Raw genomic sequence first — 20,972 nt, forward strand, 5'->3', positions numbered from 1 at the left:
CAGTCAATCATCCCACACAGTCAGTCACCCCACCCCCCCACCCCATCACCCAGTCAGTCAAAAGTCACCCAGTCAGTCAAAGTCAGTCATCCCACCCCCCCCAGTCAGTCAGTTGCCCCCCCGTCAGTCGGTTACCCCCCGTCTCTCCCCCTTCTCTGTCTCTCCCCCCTTCTCTGTCTCTCCCCCCTCTCTGTCTCTCTCTCCCCCCCTCTCTGTCTCTCTCTCCCCCCTCTCCGTCTCCCCCCTCTCCGTCTCTCCCCTCTCCGTCTCTCCCCTCTCCGTCTCTCCCCTCTCCGTCTCTCCCCTCTCCGTCTCTCTCCCCTCTCCATCTCTCTCCCCTCTCTGTCTCTCTGTCTATCTCCCCTCTCTGTCTCTCTGTCTCTCTCCCCTCTTTGTCTCTCTGTCTCTCTCCCCTCTTTGTCTCTCTGTCTCTCTCCCCTCTTTGTCTCTCTGTCTCTCTCCCCTCTCTGTCTCACACTCTCTCTGTCTCTCCCACTCTCTCTGTCTCTCCCACTCTCTCTCTGTCTCTCCCACTCTCTCTCTGTCTCTCCCACTCTCTCTCTGTCTCTCCCACTCTCTCTCTGTCTCTCCCACTCTCTCTCTGTCTCTCCCACTCTCTCTTCCACTCTCTCACTCTTCCACTCACTCTTCCACTCTCTCACTCTCCCACTCTCTCTCTCTCTTCCACTCTCTCTCTCTCTTCCGCTCTCTCTCTCTCCCGCTCTCTCTCTCTCCCGCTCTCTCTCTCTCCCGCTCTCTCTCTCTCCCCCACACTCTCGCTCTCTCCCCCACACTCTCGCTCTCTCCCCCACACACTCTCGCTCTCTCCCCCACACACTCTCGCTCTCTCCCCCACACACTCTCGCTCTCTCCCCCACACACTCTCGCTCTCTCCCCCACACACTCTCGCTCTCTCCCCCACACACTCTCGCTCTCTCCCCCACACACTCTCGCTCTCTCCCCCACACACTCTCGCTCTCTCCCCCACACACTCTCGCTCTCTCCCCCACACACTCTCGCTCTCTCCCCCACACACTCTCGCTCTCTCCCCCACACACTCTCGCTCTCTCCCCCACACACTCTCGCTCTCTCCCCTACACACTCTCGCTCTCTCCCCCACACTCTCGCTCTCTCCCCCACACACTCTCGCTCTCTCCCCCACACACTCTCGCTCTCTCCCCCACACACTCTCGCTCTCTCCCCCACACACTCTCGCTCTCTCCCCCACACACTCTCGCTCTCTCCCCCACACACTCTCGCTCTCTCCCCCACACTCTCGCTCTCTCCCCCACACACTCTCGCTCTCTCCCCCACACACTCTCGCTCTCTCCCCCACACACTCTCACACTCTGGATCTGGATATCTTAACTGCCCTATACTACACTGAAATAACCTATACTGCTTACTTCCAGATCTGACTCAAGCTTCACACGGAAGACATCGAACCCCCCCTAACCCAGAAGACAGGTAGGGAACACCTCCCCTCCAATGTATAACATTGCGGTAATGAGGGTACCTGGACTTTGAGGGTCTGCGGATCAGGTAAGATCCCAGACGGGATTGCTGCTTTAAATATTGTGAAGCGGGGGCATCCAGACACTAGTTAAGGGGTGCAGGAAACTAGTCATTCACATCTGGCTTTTTTTTTCTAGATTCGACATTTATACACACACACACCAAGGAATAATTGTAGTATAATGTAATACAATAAATAAACTAATATCAAAAACGAATGTTCTTACTAGGAATTTATTCAATTTATTTAATTTATGGCTTTTTTTTAAATGCGTGGCTGGGGGCGGGACTAGAGGCGGGGTTGGGGGCGGGACTAGGGGCGGGACTAGGTGGCGAGTAGATTTTTTGGTTCGGCGAGTAGATTTTTGGGTGATTTGTCAAGCACTGCATATAATAGACACTGCTCTAATTGTGGGTGATTCAACCCTAAAGCCTTATGTCTCAAAAACTTTACATCGATGTATGAAAGAAGGTATACAGAGAACCAGTTCCTTGAACATAATATACATCAAATGCAGCTTCATATTTAAAATAGTAACATCATAATCTTAAAATGAGTGAATGGTCATGTAGCTGAAATAAAAACGGTTTCGAAATTTATATTAATACATGTACTTGAAAAGTCATGTATACATTGATTCTTGGTAGTATACAAATATGTTCCATACTATAATTTCATAATTGAGGATAACAAATCATATGGATAAATATGGTCCTATTGTTAAAATTGTTTTAAAAGTTAATTAATATCAATAAATACATATACTCAATACATTCAATAATGTTAAAATATTGTAACTAATAATAATATAAAGAAAATAATAATAATACAAAATAATAAAAAAGGAAAATACAAATACAAATAGAAACACAATTAAATAAGTGAGTATAAAAAGAGTTACGGGCATGCAGAGCTCACCTTTACATCTGGGTCTATATCCAGTGTTGATAAAATTCGTACATTTCATCATGTTACTAGCATGTTATGCAATGGACTGTGCATTAAACAGTAGTTAGAAGCATAGTTTTTGAGAATAAAAACATTGTGTTATGCATAAGTACTAGTGTCATGGCTGTGATCTAGATTAATGCCCCTACATCTATGTCAATATTAAGTCCGTTAGGGGCAAGAGTCTTTAACTTTTATATCCAATACGTCTCCCTTTGGCATAATTTTTGGAGCCTATCCCCACCTCTCCAATTCGTAGCCACTACCTCAATGCCCCTATATGTCAGTCCGGTTCGGTTACCTCCATGAGCCAAACTAAAATGTTTTGATACAATGTGTCATTAACTGTTTTCTGATGTTGCCCATCTGCTCTAGCACGCGGACCCTCAATGATCTGGACATGTGGACACTATTAAGAAGTAAGTAAGCCTATTTAACCCAAGGAGGAACTCCATAGTATCATCAATGATTTCTATCCACAAGAGGCTTCTGTAGGTTCCCGCTCAGCTTATGTTCCAGCCCTGCTCCCGGACGTACAAGAAGGGATCCATCTGCTACTGACGCCAACACGGAACCTGCCGTCGCTGATGTGGAATTTTCTATGTGTAAGTGCGGAGTTGTGAGTGTTTAATAAATATTTGTCATTTCACGGAACCTTTTTTCTCTGCATTCACCCCGATCGTGGGGGAGGATTTCCTGCGGGATCGCGGTTAAGGGGGCTGACAACTTCCAGACACACTTCAAGGAGGGAACAAGAAACAGCTGTAAAGAAACCCTTGAAGGGTGGCACTCACACAGGGCTATGTGAGTGTGACGTTGAAGGGGTACTCAGGCCAGTAAATAAAAGTATTTGGCCTGGCTGGGTGCCCCTGAGTCATATTGGGGAATTGTGATTGTCAGCTCTGCAACCCAATCATGGCAGAAACACTGTGTCTTGTGATAAAACTGTATATATATGTCTTATTATTACAGGACTGTTAAGCAGCGGGCATTTCCCAGCTTCAGCACAGACCAGAATAATAAGACCATGCAGGGGAAAGAATTACATCCAGGTCCCCCGGTAAATGCCCGCGAACCATAGAACCAGGGGGGTTACAGAGTAAAGAATTTTTTAAGATTATGTGTATAACTGTGGCAGTGTTTTCATGTAAGCGTGTGAAAGGAAAAATGGTTTTAAAACCTAGCAGCATAGCAGGCGGCTTTTTGCTAACTTTCGCTAGGAAGCTCCTAGCGCCGTGAGATCTGTTCGGGTAAAATTAGCAACTATCATGTCACGCAATTTTTATAGAGTTATTAAAAAAATGGATGAATTAAAGTCCCCCTATTTTAATTGTACCAACATGTTAGGCATATGGGGATTTTCATCTAACACGCCAGAGACAGAGTGGCTACTCCAAGCTTCAAAGGCAGTCCAGGATATGGGAGTGTTAAACCTTTTGTTAGCAACAGCTTCAAAGGTGATCCACGATATGGAGGTGTTAAACCTTTTGTTAGCAAGAAAGATAATTTCAAAGCCACCCTGGCAAATGGCTGCTCTGCCCAGACTAAGCGGCGCCAGGTAGAGGGGACGGGCCTCATGTGCTAAGCGGCCAAGGTGCAAAGTTGGCACATGCCCAGAGCAGACTGAGAAGCCCCTCTGCCAGGTTTGAAAAGTAGTGGCAACTCCGTGATAGGGTGAAGGAATTATTCCCACAGAGTATATTGGCTGCATGGTTAAGTATAGGACTGTTTAGTGCATAAAAAACCCTGCAGCCCATCAGGAAGCAGTTCCATCATGTAACAAGTTTTCATCATGCCGTGATTCATCCTGTAATCAGACTTAACAGCTTAACTAGTAAGTGTATTTTTTGTTGTAATTGTAAATCAAGCTGTGTATGTTCATTCTGTAAATAAATTACAATTTATTTTATCTCTTGCTTTGCTCAATCAAAGGATCCGAGTATTTTGGTGTTAAAAGCATTGGTGTCTCGTGACAGTGACGTGTATCTTTACCACTACTTGCCTTATTATTTGCAGTATACACCTAGGTAGCTACTTGTGTCACCTTGCAACGATTATTTTCCTGGCTTTGGCAGACCTGGCTAGGATCTGCCTCCATGTCCGTTGCTTCATTGTGTCCTCAGGGTCTGTGCACTGGTACTTACTACTGCAGCAGAGTTTTTTTTTTAACTCTGGTTACCCTTACAAGTGGTCTATCCCATCCACTTGTTTTGATTGCAAGACACTATTCCTGAGTGCTCTTGTAATCTCTATCTTTGATCCAGAACTTTGTACTGCATGTTCATACCTAGGATCCAAGCGTTTAATACTCGTTTTACTCCCCATCATTTTAAGTGGCCAATAAAGTTATGTTTTAACTCGTTCACATTTCACCCACTAGATGTTTTGAGTGCCCAGTCTAGGTTTCATTTCTTTGTTCATTGATAGTCCATTGGGACTAAGGTAGAATTTGAGATTTATCATTGTTATTATCAGATCTGAGTCTTTTTGTTTTTCTAGTTCCGGGTAGGCCAGCGACTCACTCAGGACATAGGATCTGGAAGTCCCTGCTCATTACTGTGCACAAAGCATATTCTATATGTATTTTAAACACACTGTTTAATAAACGTATACATTTTATACTTTCCTAAGTCTTATGGTTATGGGGAATAGAATAAGAAGTTTGCACTTTATTCCTACTGGCCATATTCCCCGCACACTTTACCCAGACTTACTGTAAACTTTAAACATTCTCACAAACTTATTTATGGTTGGAGCACCCCCAGAACCCCAATACCGGGTTCTGGGTGACCTGGGCTTTAACTGGGTATCCCCCCTTAACCCAGGGACCCCTTTACCGTTCCCAAGATACCTCACATTCCTATGCCCCATTTACCTTTCTGGTTTGTGCTGAAGCAGGGAATCCTAGCGGTGAGTCGCGCAAGCGTTTTCAAGGGGAGATTTTGCCGGAGCAATGTGTCTCAATGTATCTGGGAAGCCGACCTGATTCTCAGGTACATTTTTAAGGTATCCCTCAACTCTTGGACCCCGGCTAGCTAGACACATTCTGACAACACTTTCTCCGTAAAACCCCCCTTGAAACTCATAGCCCAGCAATCTCTGCTCGCTGGCACTCCTGGAAAGGTAAAAACACATACATTCTTTATTGTCGCATAATTACTTACAATGGATAGACAATCACTAGGCTCAAGTTGACACTCCCGAACCCCAAAACAAGGATCAGAGGTAACAGAACGGGATTAAACTTTATTATTGAGCCTGGTTACCCCCTCACGGACACAATACCGACTCTCCTTTGTCCTGTTTGCCAGGTTTATCCGCATTTATTGATTTTTTTTTGTTTCCAGTTTATACCAAGAAACTTCACTAAATGAGCCCTTGTTAATACCAAATGCCATTCAGTAGTTTATATCTATGGAATAATCTTCATTAACTTCCTGAAACAAAGATGTTTCATTGGTTTGGTTCTATTTGCCCTGAAATCATATTGACTTTTGTGATCATATCTATAGAAATGTTATTTCCTTGTATATTTGGGACTCCCAGCCCTTTAAAAGGTGCACTATTGAGCTTATAAATCCATAACCGTTTGGCTCGAACATCTTTCCATTTTTGAACTGCAATGACATACCCACTGACTTGTCATCTTCTGCACAACTGCTGTAATAAGTGATGATTTAATTATCCAAAGTATTGTTGGGGTCTTCTCTATACCAAGCTAGATTCCTTTAGTAAATAGGCTGCAATAGTTATTACAGGAGTGGCAAAGTCCAGTCCTCCAGGGCCACCAGCAGGTCAAGTTTTAAGGTATCCCTGCTTCAGTACAGGCGGCTGTCAACAACTGAGCCACCTGTGCTGAAGCAGGGATATCCAGCCCTTGAGGACTGGAGTTGGCCACCCCTGCGTTATAACTTTAAAACTAGGATATAACCAGCCTCACACTGATGAGACCCAAAAGGTCAAAACAGCGTTTGTGCGTACAGTAGGTTTACTGGCTATGCACTTTAACCCAGGCTGTGCTGAAAAGCGGTGTAATGCAGCAGGAATATATGCTTATAGACAGGGCCCGACAAACTGGGCAAAAACCCACTCGTCCCCCCCCTCCCCCAAAAGTCAGTCGTCCCCTCTAAAACACTACCTCACCCCCTTCCCTCACGACACCTGCGGTGGGGTCCGGCTGCGGTGTCCGATAGCGTGGTGCGGTCTTGTCTAATGCAAATTCATCTTTTCCCCCTGCAGCTCCAGTTAAAATGGCCACGCAGCATCAAATGATGCTGCATTGCCATGGCAACAGGACGTGATGTCACACGGCATTGCGTAACGTGGTTCCATGTGACGTCACAGTCCCATTGCCCTGGTAACGTGCGGCCATTGTAACTGGAGTTGCAAGGGGAAAAGATGAATTTTCAGAAGAAGACGGAGAAGACCGGGAGACGCCATCGTAGGTAAGCAGTCGACAGCGGCCAAAATACAAACGCCCGTGGCGACTGTGTGAGTGCATTTGTCAAGCCCTGCTTATAGAGGTCCATGTCAAAATGGAATTGAAGAAAAGAGTGACACTGTGTGCTCATTTGTCCTTTCCCAGAATCCCTTGCTGGAGTGGAAGCACTGTATGTTAGGAGATCATGGTGAAAAGCAGGGTCGCAGACCTGTCTGAGACATGTCATACTGTAAGTGATATTTTCATTTGTTCTATGTTATACAGTGTAAGGTTTTTAAGAAAAAACTAAAAAAACTACGCACTAAACCATGATTTTGTGATAAATGTAAAAAATATGATGCAATCCTAAAATATATATTATACCAATAAAAAATGCTAAATTAAAAGTGAGTGGTTTTTAAAAGAAAAACAAAATTGTTTTCTAAAATAGTGAAATAAGTCAATTATAATAAATTACATACAAAAACCTTTACTCATTTGTAGAGAGTTTGCAGCCTGTTAGGCTGCGGTCCCAGTCATGTCTGTGACACGTGCGCCTGGCGGGGGGGGGGGGGGGGGGCGGCACGTGCACAGCGCTAACCGCGATCTGAGGGGAGAGAAGGAGCTTGTGACGGGAGGGGGCGTGGTCGCAAGGTTTGAACTCAATTTGAGTTGGGAAAAACCCTGCCGCACGGCGCGGCTGCACCTTCAGCGTGACGGTGCGTACTGGGCCCAGCCCCATTGAGGGGCGGTGCTTACACGCACAGCGCCGTGCGCACAGGCTGTTACTGGGACCGCAGCCTTAGGCTGCGTCCATAGATGGACCAGCCGTGCTGAGGCGTGCGGACGCTCCGCGCTGTGCCCCTGCATCCTCAATGAGGATGCCTTGAGAGGGGGCTCACGCGAGCGTCCGCAGGCGTGCTGAAGAGTTGGAGGTTTCAGCCAAGCGCCAAGCTGTTTTTCAGCGCGCTGTCGGCTGAAAACCTCCAATCACAGCACAGCCGCGTCAACGTCACGGCGCCGTGACGTTGGCGCCATGACATTGACGTCAGTGCGTCGTGGGCGATTGGCCCAGCAACGTCACTGCCCCGCCTCCAACCACCTCCCCCCGGCTCCCCCCGCGCACGCTGGCTAGCCTGCACGTCCGTGCAATCGCGCTGACTGAAGCAGGCGAGCCTCAGCGTTAGCGCGCCTCCGCTCTCCCCACACGTCTATGGTCCGGGCCTTAGTGTGGACAGCTCAACATCACACAGGAATCATGCAACAGAGAAAACAAAGCGCACGACTCTCATAGGGTAAATAAGTAAATATATTGTGACAATATAGAGTGTAAAAAATGCACGTACAAGAAGGTTATTCAAACAAGCAGGGCGTGTTTAGGGTACATGTTACCACTCCTGGACACAGGTGACTTGCTTCACGAGGGAAAATCTGCATGCACAGCCTCCGGTCCGGTCAGAAACCTTTCTCATCTGTCGCAGCATGAAATCTCCAAGTATACTATGTAGCAAAGTCAGTGGCACAGTATCCACAGGGTTACGTGGAAGACGCACTGGAACAAGTTCTCCTTGTCCACAATATCAAAGGATAATCCTACATGTTTTGTAGATTACTCTACTTCATCAGGGAGAAACCGCTGATGCTGGAACTTGGACGTTTCTTGGTTGAATCAGGTGAATCTGACTAGGACTGGGCTGCAGGCATTTTTATAGGGTTATGGGTCCTATCTTTAACATACCCAGCCAATCCTCCCGTGGGAACAACTTCTCCCACCTATCCCAGACTTGCCAGTAGCTTGCAAAAAGGGCAGAAGTTGCTTCCCGGTCTGCTAAGAACATGCGTCAAGGTAACACCTAAGCTGCTTAGCATACCGAGCTCAACCTCTTACATGGCGACAGGAGGTCTGGGGTTTGGCTACCAAGTGTGAAGTGCCATACTTCGCACCGGTATCTGACACTCACCCAGCCACCCTAACACCTAGGGTCTCTGAGACTTTTCAACTCTGGACTTGTCTAGACACTGGGGCACCAACCTAGCAGGGTGCCCTTTGAAGTACGGAGATGTAAAATCCCTCAGCTCATTCATCCATAACATATTTACATGTTAATGGATTCAGTGCCGGGCCGGCAGGAAAGGGTTCCTGCCTTCACATTTTAAAATACATTGAAACACAGTTTCTTTATATATATATATATATATATATATATATATATATATATAGTGGTTGACAAATCACCAAAAAATCTACTCGCCACACAAAAAAATCTACTCGCCACCTAGTACCAAACGTGTGCTGCTTGGGCCAATATTTACTCGCCCGGGGGTTAAATCCACTCGCCCGGGGCGAGCAAATGTATAGGTTTGTCGAACACTGTATATATATATATATATATATATATATATATATATATATATAGTGTGTGCGTGTGCGTGTGCGTGTGTGATGTAAAAACCATATGTATGTGCATGGTATACTTTAAACTAGCTGCACTCCAAAATTAGAGTGCTAGCTCTCTCCTAGCCGGAGTTAGGGACTTAATTGAATAAGATCTGTGATGTGGTCTGCGGGTTTCCTCTTGGCATACAATGTAACGCTGCTCACCGGGCTCGGTAACCGCAGACTGATTCCATCAATTAAGGTCAATTGGATAACGAGACCGCAGGATACATTGTATCATTCTGGGCCCTTCAGCTAGACCGCAGACCACTTATCCACTTAACTTTGTGGTTAAGGCTTTCTCTGAAGTGGATGGGTTTTAGAAAGTACTTTAGAACTTCAAGGCACCCGCTGACCGCAGGCACACATTCAATTTACGCTTTGCTCGGCGCTAGCAGCTCCCCCTTGTGTTGCAAATACAATTGGCACATTTTACATTCATTCACATTACTGCAGCTAGTTTCTGAGCTGCAAAATGGGGACAACAAAGATAGTGTAGGGGAATACATGGCATTATGGTGACCATACAATTTAACCCCTTCAGTCCCAACAAGGTTTAGGGTTAACCAGCCGGGCATAATACCTTTATTATTGGCCTGATTAACCCTTCACTGCCACACTCATAAGGGAAAAGTTTTAATTTCTTCCTGACTTCAAAAATGTATCCAGCATGTCCTCATAAATCAGATTATCCATCGCCCTTATTAATTTAGTGGCTTTTCTCTACACATTTTTTGGTACCATAATGTCTTTTTTATGGAGTTGTGCCCAAAATTGTACTCCATATTCAAGGTGTGGTCTTACTAATACTTTATACAGTGCACCACATTAACCCTATACTAGTATATGCATATCTGTGAATCCTTTATTCACATTGGATTATAGGATATTGCATAGTGCAAAATAACTATTGCACAGGTGGCATATACTTGTTATTATTCAATACTAGAATATTATGTGAGGTTAAAAGTGGAGGTGAGATCACATGTTACATGTGACACATTCACTGTGATAACTACAGTAAGTAGAGTTTATACGGTACTCCTAGACCATTTATATTATATGAGAGTCCACTTTGGAAATCAGAGTTGATAGGACACATGGTATACCACGGCTCCTCACCGTACCTTCTGGTTAATGTTTTTAGTAAATATACATTTAAAAATTAAAACAAATGTGTTTGTATGTGCTAACTCATATTAAGAGTAGACCTATTAAATGTTAAGTATTAACCAGCCATGGTGTGCATCATAAAAAGTGCTTATTGTTAGCGATTGGCTGCTAATGCCAGCTTATTCTCTATTATGAAAATATACTTTATACAGTGGAATCATTATGTTTACTTCCCTTCCATGCCCATTTAATGCAAGATAAGATTTTGTTTGCATTTGCAGCAACTGTACTGCAAGATTTTGGGCACTATTGCTAAGTCTGCTGTCTACTAGCACTCCTAAATCCTTTTCCATCAAGGATCCGCCTATTTCTATTAAATCTTATCTGTCATTTACCTGCTTAAGTTTCCAGTCTCTCCAAGTCCTTCTGGAGAGAAATGACATCCCGCTCTTATTCTACTACCTTACACAATTTAGTGTCATCAGCAAAGATGGAGACTTTGCTCTCGATGCCAACCTCAAGGTCATTAATAAACAAGTTAAAAAGCAAGGGTACCGGGACCGATCCTTGACCGGGCCATCTTCAACTTCTTCTTCTGCTTCCTGCAGGACGACAGGCTGTGTCTTTACCTGTGTCACCTGCTGTACCTGTTCACCCAGAAGGAGAATGTGAAACCTTTCAGAGTTCATAAGCTTCTGGAACTTCAGTCTAAAATGGGGTTACAGCCTCACCTGCTCGGCCTGCTTTCCATCTACAAGCTCTTCTGCCCAGGACTAGTCAATCTCTCGCTGCCCGCCCAGGTGAAGATGTATTTCAAGAGTTCGGGACCGATCCACTCACAACTTTAGCCAAACTTAAAAATGTTCCATTGACGACAACTCTCTGGTGTCTATGCTTCAACCCAGGTGCAAATATTTTTACCGAGTCCAATTTGTTTTATTTTGTTCAATAACCTTGTGTGGAACCGTATCAAAAGCCTTTGCAAAATCTAAGTAGACCACATCAACTGCATTACCCTGGTCTAAATTCCTACCTCCTCAAAGAAACTAATAAGGTCAGTTTGGCATGACTTATCCTTCATAAATCTATGTTGACTATTAATAATTGGCGTATCCATGATATATTCCTGAATATTATCTCGTACTAAAACTTCAAGTACTGTAGCTTCCCCACTATTGATGTCAGGCGTACAGGTCTGTAATTCCCTGGACTCAGTTAACCAATTGTTCATTAATACAGAGGTTGTAGCTTCCTCCTGCGGCATTATTATTGACATTGCCTCTATATTGACCAGGGAAGACTCAAAGAATTTGTTTAATATCTCTGCTTTTCCCTTGTCTCCAATACTTTTCCTGCCCATCTCACACTGAAAGGGTCCTATATTATGTTTTGTAATCTTGTTGTTATTAAAGTACTCAAAGAACTTTTTAGGGTTGATCTTTCTATTGCAATCCTTTTTCATTTAAAATGTTTGCTAATTTGATTGCTCTTTTGCAACTTTTGTTACATTTTCTTATAATTCTGAAATTATGTCTCCATCCCTTCTGACTTTAAGAATCTAAATAAATAATGATGCTTTGTTCCCTTCCATCCATTCCCCGTTTAACGCAAGATAAGATCTGATTGTGGATACAATCAAAGACCTATTGGGCAGTGAATAATTATCACTGCCACTTAGATGTCAAAGTAAAGCTACACGTTGTTGTTACATGCAACGAAGGATTGGTTGAACAGCGGACCCAGGAAAAAGCACTAATCAACTCACCGGGTAAGTATAAAGATAATAAAACTTTTAAAAAACTACATCTTAAAAAACAAAGGACATACTAAAGACAGAACAGGAGAATTCTCCTCCCGCGCGTTTCACGCTAGACAACGCTTTCTCAAGGAGTGTGGTGTTATTTCTCAGGTTGTTGTCGTGCGTTTTTCTTCAACATATTTAATTTCTCTGAAATGGTTCAATCTAATTGTCTGAAAATTTAGTACAAGTTGCAAAATAATAAATTTCATGTTTTGCATCAAGAACCTGGTCTATGAGATGTACCGTTTAATATTTTTTAGGTACCCTGAAAAAGTTTAATCAGAATCAGTCAAGGCGTTTGGCCTGTGTTAAGAGAACAGACAAACAACAAGACAAACACGCACCCAATGTGTGCACAAAGTCTAGTTGGAGTCTTTGCTTCGCTTGCTCATCGAATAACTGGAGTGGTTTCTAACTGGCTCTAGGTCATATAGGGAAATTCATTAAAATTGGATCATTTAATCATTTTACTCTATTCATATTATTTAAAAAAACAGTTAAAATGATAGTTTGAAGTGTTGCTCCTTACCAATATATTATATTTTGGGTTATTCCTTCCTTCTTAAAATAATTTGATTTCAAAACGATTATTTTAATTACATTGCAAATAGTGTGCTATGTCTGTCGGCCTCATATTGCTCGAAGCCCAACATTCTTTGATGCGTTTTAAACATTTAAAAAGTAGTTTCTCGTCTCTGTAATATCTCCGACCACTGGTCCCACAGCTTGCCCCGGTGCCGAAAACAACAAGGCATGCTACATCTGCATGTGCTTCATCCGGTTTTGGTAGAGAAAATAGGATTGTGCCATGTGCTTCATAAAGGTTTTGGGCAAGGTCTACTTGAAGACATACCGGAGAAAGGACATCACACAATAATCTGTTGTTTTTAAGCAAAGCATCAGTAGTGTCTTTATACTTTAGTTTGAGTGTACAGTAGGCTAAAAGCACCAACAATTATCTATGGTTATGTCCGTTGTTTATCAAGTTGGTCCATTCCTGAAGTGTCTGGACTCATTCTACCTGCAGCCAAAGCAGATATAATAAAATAAGGGTGTACCATTGGTCTCTAGCAGTATGATTTATGGACAGGCACCAACTTGTAAGCACATGATATCAGTTACAATAATTTGTGAAAAATCACACGCGCATCACACATTTTAATACAGATCTTGTCTTTTATTAAATATACCAAAAAAAAAATCACATGCCCTATGTCGGGGAAATGTTGCTACATCTGCACAGTACAGCATTTCATTTTTTCCTGCTACTGAATTTTGCCTCGTTGTTCGCTGGGAGCATTCCAGGACACTCGTCATACGTCTTTAGCACTTGTTTCAGGAATGTAGGTCTGATGACATCAATATCCCGAGATAAGTGTTCCAACATAATTGGGACGATGGTAGGAGGTGCATGAAAGTCTACCAGAAAGTACCTAAAAAATGGAAAATAGTCATCTTTAGAGACACTTTTACCAATATTATTCAACCTTTACAGCTTTAGGAATATATCTTCCCATACTATGTAATTGGATGTCTGATTTCACCTCTTTTTTGCTGCTTACTGATTTTTAGGCTGTGCCTTTTATTATTTTGAAAAATTAGATGGATGCTTAGCCTCTCTTACTTGGCGACAGCACTGGACTTTTTTGAACCCAATCGGAGAGGCTCAGGATAAAACACTTTCTTTGATCAGCCTCTTTGAAGTCCACATGGAAAACATGCAACATGGAAAATCTAAACTGAAATGAGTATCTTGGAGTCACCCATTAACCCCCTCACTACCTGCAATGTTAAACAGTGCCCCCCCCCCCCCACCCATTATATAATGACCCCAGGTTAAATTACTTTACATGTACTTCAGTGTGTATACACATAGCAGGGAGTGGCCCACCTCGAAAATAGTGTCCCCATCCTGTGCTCAACAGTGGGCAAGGAGTGGAGCGGGACAGTATTAATGAGCGCACCAGCTTGAAGCAGTTCCTAAGAAGGTGCAGGGAGATGCTTCTACTCACTGCTGCAACGTCCCTGCCCTCCCTGTGCACCAGAAGTGAGAGCCAAGGTACATACCCCCACAGGGCACTGTCCTCCACCACGTGTCACTCTGCCCTCCACACCACCTCCTCATGTCACACTCTGCCCTCCTCCTCGTGTCGCTCCCTGCTCTCCCCCACCGTGTGCCACACTCTGCCCTCCCCCACCTCCTCGTGTCGCCCTCTGCCCTCCCCCACCTCGTGTCGCCCTCTGCCCTCCCCCACCTCGTGTCGCCCTCTGCCCTCCCCCACCTCGTGTCGCCCTCTGCCCTCCCCCACCTCGTGTCGCCCTCTGCCCTCCCCCACCTCCACCTCGTGTCGCTCTCTGCCCTCCCCCTCGTGTCGCTCTCTGCCTCCCCCTCGCGTCTCTCTCTGCCTCCCCCTCGCGTCTCTCTCTGCCCTCGACCTCGCGTCTCTCTCTGCCCTCCCCCTCGCGTCTCTCTCTGCCCTCCCCCTCGCGTCTCTCTCTGCCCTCCCCCTCGCGTCTCTCTCTGCCCTCCCCCTCGCGTCTCTCTCTGCCCTCCCCCTCGCGTCTCTCTCTGCCCTCCCCCTCGCGTCTCTCTCTGCCCTCCCCCTCGCGTCTCTCTCTGCCCTCCCCCTCGCGTCTCTCTCTGCCCTCCCCCTCGCGTCTCTCTCTGCCCTCCCCCTCGCGTCTCTCTCTGACCTCGCGTCTCTCTGCCCTCCCCCTCGTGTCTCTCTCTGCCCTCCTCCACCCCCACCTCGAGTCACTCTCTGCCCTCCCCCACCTCGTGTCGCTCTCTGCTCTCCCCCACCTCGTGTCGCTCTCTGCCCTCCCTCCCCACGTGTCTCTCTCTGCCCTCCCCCACGTGTCTCTCTCTGCCCTCCCCTACGTCTCTCTGCCCTCGCCCACCGCCCCCTCGCGTCTCTCTCTGCCCTCCCCCACGTGTCTCTCTCTGCCCTCCCCCACGTGTCTCTCTCTGCCCTCCCTCACGTCTCTCTGCCCTCGCCCACCTCCCCCTCGCGTCTCTCTCTGCCCTCCCCACCTCCCCCTCGCGTCTCTCTCTGCCCTCCCCCTCGCGTCTCTCTCTGCCCTCCCCCTCGCGGCTCTCTCTGCCCTCCTCCACCCCCACCTCGAGTCACTCTCTGCCCTCCCCCACCTCGTGTTGCTCTCTGCCCTCCCCCACCTCATGTCGCTCTCTGCCCTCCCTCCCCACGTGTCGCTCTCTGCCCTCCCCACGTGTCTCTCTCTGCCCTCCCCCACGTGTCTCTCTCTGCCCTCCCCCACGTGTCTCTCTCTGCCCTCCCCCACGTGTCTCTCTCTGCCCTCCCCCACGTGTCTCTCTCTGCCCTCCCCCACGTGTCTCTCTCTGCCCTCCCCCACGTGTCTCTCTCTGCCCTCCCTCACGTGTCTCTCTCTGCCCTCCCCCATGTCTCTCTGCCCTCACCCACCTCCCCCTCGCGTCTCTCTCTGTCCTCCCCCTCGCGTCTCTCTCTGCCCTCCCCCTCGCGTCTCTCTCTGCCTTCCCCCTCGCGTCTCTCTCTGACCTCCCCCTCGCGTCTCTCTCCGCCCTCCCCCTCGCGTCTCTCTCTGCCCTCCCCCTCACGTCTCTCTCCGCCCTCTCCCTCGCGTCTCTTTCTGACCTCCCCCTCGCGTCTCTCTGCCCTCCCCCTCGTGTCTCTCTCTGCCCTCCCCCTCGCGTCGCCCTCTGCCCTCCCCCTCGCGTCGCCCTCCGCCCTCGCATCGCCTTCTGCCCTCCCCCACGTGTCGCTCTCTGCCCTCCCCCTCGTGTCCCTCTCTGCCCTCCCCCTCGTGTCCCTCTCTGCCCTCCCCCTCGTGTCCCTCTCTGCCCTCCCCCACGTGTCACTCTCTGCCCTCCCCCTCGTGTCTCTCTCTGCCCTCCCCCTCGTGTCTCTCTCTGCCCTCCCCCACGTGTCGCTCTGCCCTCCCCCACATGTCGCTCTCTGCCCTCCCCCACGTGTCGCTCTCTGCCCTGCCCCATGTGTCGCTCTCTGCCCTCCCCCACCTATCCCTCGTGTCGCTCTCTGCTCTCGTGTCGCCCGCTGCCCTCCCCCTAGTGTCACTCTGCCCCCTATGATGTTTTCTCCCTCTCCACCCCAAAATGTCCCTGTACATGTGAGAGGAGGTGATAGCACAGGTAGGTGTTAAACACTTCCCTGAAGCGGAGACTATAGTGGCCCTAGGAAGCTGGCAATTCTCTTCTAACATCAGTTACTAGAAGGCATTATCTTTATCTTGCATTTGTTTTTATTGGCTGCGAGAAACTGAACCGAATTGTAGCATTGAAATGTTATTCACGTTCTAAAAGGAACAAATCTCAGCCAAGGTTATAATGTGCAACTGAAATACCTTATTTTACCCAAAGCCTCCCTTACTGCTGACTGCGTTCTAACACACAAAGGCAGTGGAAATTTCCACTTTACCGATAGCAGGAGGAGGAGGGGTGGGAAAAATGTACAGCTGCCCTGTATTTATGTCCCACTCTCCTCCTGTGCAGATCATTGCAATTCAGGAGATGTACCCACTAAAATATATAGATCTATAGATCTCTCTCTATAGATCTCTATCTCTATAGATCTCTATCTCTATACTGTATCAGTGGGTACATCTCCTGAATTGCATACATACAGTACATACATACTGCTGTTATTTTTTTTTTAATTGCTGTCAACCCGGGGAAGCTGTGTATGTTAAAAAAAGTTCCTGCTACAGATTCAAGAGCCTCTAGGTGATTAATCCACATTTGTGTGGACTGTTGTAGTATACGGATTTTTGCAAAGCTGTAAAATTCCATTACATGTCTCATAGATGCTTCCAATAGATGGATTCCCATCGCCGAGTGATGCAGAATTCTTTTGTACCCATACCTACATTGGGTGTCAGTAAAGATACCCTATAAAGTGCACATTCATTTGTCCTGCAGTAATAATGCAGAATTCTAAGTGAACATGTCAGTCTACCTGAAAATTCTGCACTGTATGATACTGTAACACTTTGGTAACTTAGTTCTTGGTAGCCTGGCCTCTCTATTCAACATGTTGAAAATGCATCTGCCCGCTGCTAGGGAGGAGTTCAGTTCAATCAAATGGAGCCTAACACTTCCCAAGCACAGGGAAGATAGTTTCGAAGTGTATTTAATAGGACCTTATAGGACCTATATAGGTTAATGCAGCAATCCCCTAAAGAACTATTCCCCCCCCCCCCAATTTACCAATGTAACGGTCTCCCTTAAATGAATGCTTAAAAGTGCCCACTTTTTATTTCTTTAAAAAACATTTTAATAAAAAGTCCGAATTTATTTTCCTTCGAGGGCCTCAAAAATGGCAAGTGTTTTGTCCGTCAACTTTTTCCTCAACCCTGTTCTTATCGGAGAGCCAATAAAGCAAAGAGGGGGTGATTAAAAGGGAGCTCCAACATCCGACAAAGGAGAGGAGCCGGAAGAAACCAAAGTCCTTCCCAGTCTCAGCGCATCATGTTTACAAAGTAACATAGGTATTGGATTTGGACATCAATCCCTCAGGTTTAACTCCTTAAACATATCACTGACAGTAGTACACTTTGGTCCAAGGAAGCACTGAAATAGCCCCAGTCATTAGAAGTGGACTCAAATCCTGTGAAGTCCAAACACTTCTTTTTTTAAATCTAAGTGGATGTGGCGCTGATGGCATGTATTGTAGTCTGCTAGCATTGCAGTCATTAGCCTAGATGCTGTGACTGATGCTGTGAATGAGACACATATTCCTGCATGCCCTAAAGGGGCACATTGTTTGTTGATTATTTGACTGCTTTTCATCCAGCACTGAAAATAACAGCAAGGGGATCTCTCTTTATCATTCAGCACATCTGACACCATCTAATGATCTGTGTGAATTTACAACACGGGAAGGATGTTGATCCTGGGAGTAATCTAATTGCCAATTCTTGGAGTCAGGAAGGAATTTATTGTCCCTTTATGAGATATCGTTGGATATGTCACTGGGGTTTCTTGTTTGCCTTCCTCTGGATTAATATACGGTAAGTAGGGATAGAGGGTACGGTATCTGTCGTCTAAATTTGGCATAGGTTAAACTGATGGACGTATGTCTTTTTCCAACCTCATCTACTATGTAACAAGGAGTAATTGTAGTAAAGTATAAATGTAATACAATAAATAAATGGTTATGTCAAAAACAAATGTTGTTAGTTCTTATTAGGAATGTATTCATTTTTTTCTTAAGTTGAGGCGAGGCTAGGTGGCGAGTAGCTTTTTTGGTTGGGCGAGTAGCTTTTTGGCTAGTTTGTCAAGCCCGGGGAATGGGTACCACTTGCATATTTTCCCCCCTGTAAAGAAGGCTTGTGATCAGCCTGTTTATATGCATCACCTGTTACCTAGTAACAATTCAGAACACCAACTGAGACACTGCACTTACTTCCTAACGTTCTACAAGAATTTAAGAACCAACAACAGCCCACGGGTCACGTTTTGAAGGGATAAAAATGTGCTTATTAAAACATTCAGGCCTGGACAAACTGTGCTCGGACAATCACCGTACATGTGTTTTTCAAAGATTTTTTGGGGGGGTGTTTAAAGGAGAATTCCCTGCTGTACTATATATTATCTTTTAACCCTGTGTTTAATACGTTATTTTTTTTAAATCAGACATTACAACAAATTTGTTTAAAACCAATTTTTTTTTTAATGTTTTAGGCTTCCCAGTAGCACAACAATAACGGACTTGTCCTCACATAAGAGCTCATCATTTTGTTTCTTAACGATGGAATGCAAGAAACAGAATTTCCAGGCCAGGAAAAATTCACTCGCCCAAGTGGAATGGGCAACGAGTGGTGACAAGAGCTGGAAAGACTGGGGGGGGGGAGGGGGAGGAAAGAGGGGGCGCAAAGCAGCCGTGATGGTGTCAATGACTGTCAAAGCCCTGCTTTCCAAAGTTGCGCTTTGCATGGCACTATGCAAGGCCTTGTGGGGTGTGACTTTGGGATGCAGGACCGTGATTGAGCCACCATGAAGGTTCTCCTGCTCCCGTGTCCTTTCCAGTGTGGACGAACCTCAAGCTTACTTTTGCCAATTATTTTAATAAATGCATTATTTGCAAGCATAGTGCATCTTTTTTGTTACCTCTGTGAAATTGCATTTGTAAAATACATACACAAAAAAGATATTCTCTTGGCAATGAAAATGGTTGATGTTGTGGTTACAACATATAGAACAGCCTGTGGCTTTGACAGTACAGGTGGTCTGCGCTTATCCGATGGAATGCGTCCCGCAAACCGCCGTCAGTTAACAGACCTTCGGATTGTGGGTCCAATGTTAATCTGCGGCAGTGACCGTCGGATATGCGTGTCCGGCGGACTGCATTGTGTGGCGTCGAATAACGCATCCGTCGGAAACCGGCACGTCGGTAAGCGACGACCACCTGTATCTAAACAGTATCAAAACAAGCGCCTGATGAAGATGAACACCAAAATCCGCCTATTTTTGAGAAAACATACCCTCCTCGAGTGTGACGCAGATTGTGCTTGGAGATTTTGTACGGAAGTTGCTTTTCTCCCAAGCTTTCCAGGTTTCGTACAACTGCTCCCCGCTCCATGAGAGCCTCGATGGTGCGCTTCAGTGTGGCAACCGTCTCGGGCTACAAAGAGGAAAACAGGAGAACATAGGGTTTGGAACAGTGAAATGCGTTGGACATATACAATGTTTGTGTCAAGTCATGCATTATATATTCCAGGGGCGCGCAAACTTTTTCTTCTGCACCCCCCTGCCCTCACCTCTCCCCTTACTTTTTCTCCAGTCGTCGACTGAGACACTGATTGAGCCACCTGTGCTGAAGCAGGGATATTGTGAAAACCTGACCTGTTGTTATCTCTTGAGGACTGGAGTTGGCCACCCCTGCCTTAGAGACTCGACATTTGGGGCAAAAAGTGAAGCTCTTTATCAAGTCTATATGTTCAGGGAGATTGGTAAATATTTGTATATCCAAGAAAGTCTTACTTTGTCCCATCCTCGGGTCAAGCAATACGGATCTCCAAAAGTTTGAGTTTAACACCGATGTAAAAACCAAGATAACAATCTAATGCAGATGAAGTAGAATCAGAACGAGGGCAATAAATGGATGAAATGGACCGTGAGGAATGTGGAGAGTGTGGAGAACCCAGCATCCAGCCCCAATGGGAGGGCGACTGCTTAGGTATTTGGTATCATCTAATACTGAAGTACTCATTTATCTTGCACTACTACAACTGGACTAACACAGCTACTTCAACTTAATTCATGAAGAATATCAGCACAATCATTTTCACAAGATACAAATAAATGCAAACATTTACTTTAGGGGTAATTTAAGCACTCAAAGAGCACATTATGGTCATTTGTTTTTGACCAGCTAGGTTGGACATCCCCTTTAAAACACCTCAGATGCATACACTTACTCTTTAGTGACTAGGGCAATTAATTACACACCATAACCAATGGCAATTGTTCGTTGAGTTTTGAATCCGATTTGATTTGGTTAGGCGAAATGCCAAAATATGACCATTAGTGAAAGCAGCTGCATCACATCGTCATCTGTTTCCCTGAGAAATATAATTGAGACCCAGTATCTTTGTTAGTTATGGTTTAGCCCTAATGCTTTAAAAGAATGGCCTTTTTGAGACGAAAATAAAGGAATGGTTATTACTAAGCGGTCAGATGATCATTACACGCAGCTATTTAGGTCTAATGACTCTTGACCAC

General features: G+C 45.7%; 1 protein-coding gene across 1 annotated transcript in view; it reads right to left on the bottom strand.

The window, feature by feature from the left end:
* Nucleotides 1–13,391: 13,391 nt before the first annotated feature.
* Nucleotides 13,392–20,972, bottom strand: part of MRPS6 (mitochondrial ribosomal protein S6) — a 57,532-nt gene continuing 49,951 nt past the window's right edge. The window contains exons 2-3 of the mRNA XM_075593822.1: nucleotides 19,733–19,872; nucleotides 13,392–13,668 (exon numbers count right to left, since the gene is read on the bottom strand). Coding sequence (XP_075449937.1) covers nucleotides 13,488–13,668; nucleotides 19,733–19,872 — 321 coding nt within the window. The 3' untranslated portion in view covers nucleotides 13,392–13,487. The remainder of the gene's footprint in view (nucleotides 13,669–19,732; nucleotides 19,873–20,972) is intronic.

This window comes from Ascaphus truei, chromosome 3, assembly GCF_040206685.1.
Source record: "Ascaphus truei isolate aAscTru1 chromosome 3, aAscTru1.hap1, whole genome shotgun sequence".
Classification (NCBI taxonomy): Eukaryota; Metazoa; Chordata; class Amphibia; order Anura; family Ascaphidae; genus Ascaphus; species Ascaphus truei.